Raw genomic sequence first — 1,466 nt, 5'->3', positions numbered from 1 at the left:
AGTTTTATTCGCCTAATTATTTTACGCCCAATGGGTTTTATATTTTTTTTCACCCATACTTTAATTTGGCCCAAAGTCCAAATAATTAATTCAATTATAATTATAGACCTAAAAGTTCTATTTTTGCGTATTCTTATTGCATATTTCTGTATATATATATTTGTGTTTGCCTGCAGGAATTTATGAACCTGAAGTTCATAATCATTTTGAAACTTGAAGTTTCTTATAAACATGCATTGTTTGAAAACCTGAAGTTTTCATTTAAAAACATCACCCATGAAAACCTGAAGTTTTTCATGCAAAATTAAACCAATACATGTCTATTAGAACCTGTATGTTCTACTCCTATGTGAATGGATTGATTTTTTTTTCTCCATTACACTAACCGCATCTTGTCCATCTATTTTGTAATAGGAACATGTCGAACTTGAACAAACTCGACTTCACCGCTTTAGAGGTCTCTGGAAGAAACTACCTCAAGTGGGTCCAAGATGTGAAGCTCCACCTCACTACAAAGAACTTACGTCTCGCTATTGAAGAAGAGACGGACAACCCTGTTGACGAATCTGAAAAAGCCACCACTATGATCTTCATCCGAAGACATATCCATGACGCTTTGCAAACTGAGTATCTTGCTGAGGAGGATTCACGTGCACTATGGGTCGCTTTGGCTGATCGTTTTGATCACCAAAATGACATATTCTTGCCTAAAGCAAGACATGACTGGCAGCATTTGCGCTTCCAAGACTTTAAATCTGTGAATAAATATAATTCTAAAGTTTGTCAAATCCGATCACTTCTCAAGTTTTGTAACGAAACTTTGAACGAAGAGGATCTCTTAGAGAAAACCTATTCAACCTTCTCTGCTTCTAATATTGTCCTGCAACAACAATATAGAGCTCAGACCTTCACTAAGTTCTCAGATTTAATCTCTGTTTTACTTCTTGTTGAAAAGCAGAACCAGTTGTTAATGAAGAATCATCAAGCTCAACCTACTGGGACGACTGATGTGCCTGAAGCACATTATAGCACAAACCAATGCCTAAAACGCCAAAAGAGGTGTGGTAAGGGCGGCCAGAAGCCATCCCACCAAGGTCAGCATAGTCAAGGCCCATCCAAGGGAAGAAACAAAGCCCAGAAGTGCCCAAACCTCGCTGCCAAGGCCCCGAACTTCAAGAATAAGGGCAAAGCACTTGAAACCATGGATGCGGACATGTGCTATCGTTGTGGTTCAAAGGACCATTGGTCCTGTGTTTTCTAAGCTCCTAAAAAGGTTGTAGATGAATATCATTCTTGTTGTAAAAAGTTTGTATCAAACTTCGTGCAAGTGGACGAACCGGAGACTACAAAGATGGAGGTTTCTGACTTTCAAGAGGATACCACCCCTAGGGAAGATTAGAATCTTAGACATAAACAATTTTAGTTAGTTAAAATTGCACATTGGGGCCGAATTCCACCTAGTGGCC

The 1,466-nt window shown here is 38.8% G+C and overlaps 1 protein-coding gene across 1 annotated transcript; it reads left to right on the top strand.

The window, feature by feature from the left end:
- The first annotated feature begins 418 nt into the window (after positions 1-418).
- On the top strand, positions 419-1,261 carry LOC148690208 (uncharacterized). Its single transcript, XM_088687216.1, has one exon. The coding sequence runs from the start codon at positions 419-421 to the stop codon at positions 1,259-1,261; it is 843 nt and encodes a 280-aa protein (XP_088543342.1).
- Positions 1,262-1,466: the final 205 nt, after the last annotated feature.

Source organism: Pyrus communis, chromosome 16 (genome assembly GCF_041283825.1).
Source record: "Pyrus communis isolate YQ-2024b chromosome 16, ASM4128382v1, whole genome shotgun sequence".
Lineage (NCBI taxonomy): Eukaryota > Viridiplantae > Streptophyta > Magnoliopsida > Rosales > Rosaceae > Pyrus > Pyrus communis.
The sequence above is the reverse complement of the archived record's forward strand: the minus strand, read 5'-3'. Positions and strand labels throughout refer to the sequence as shown.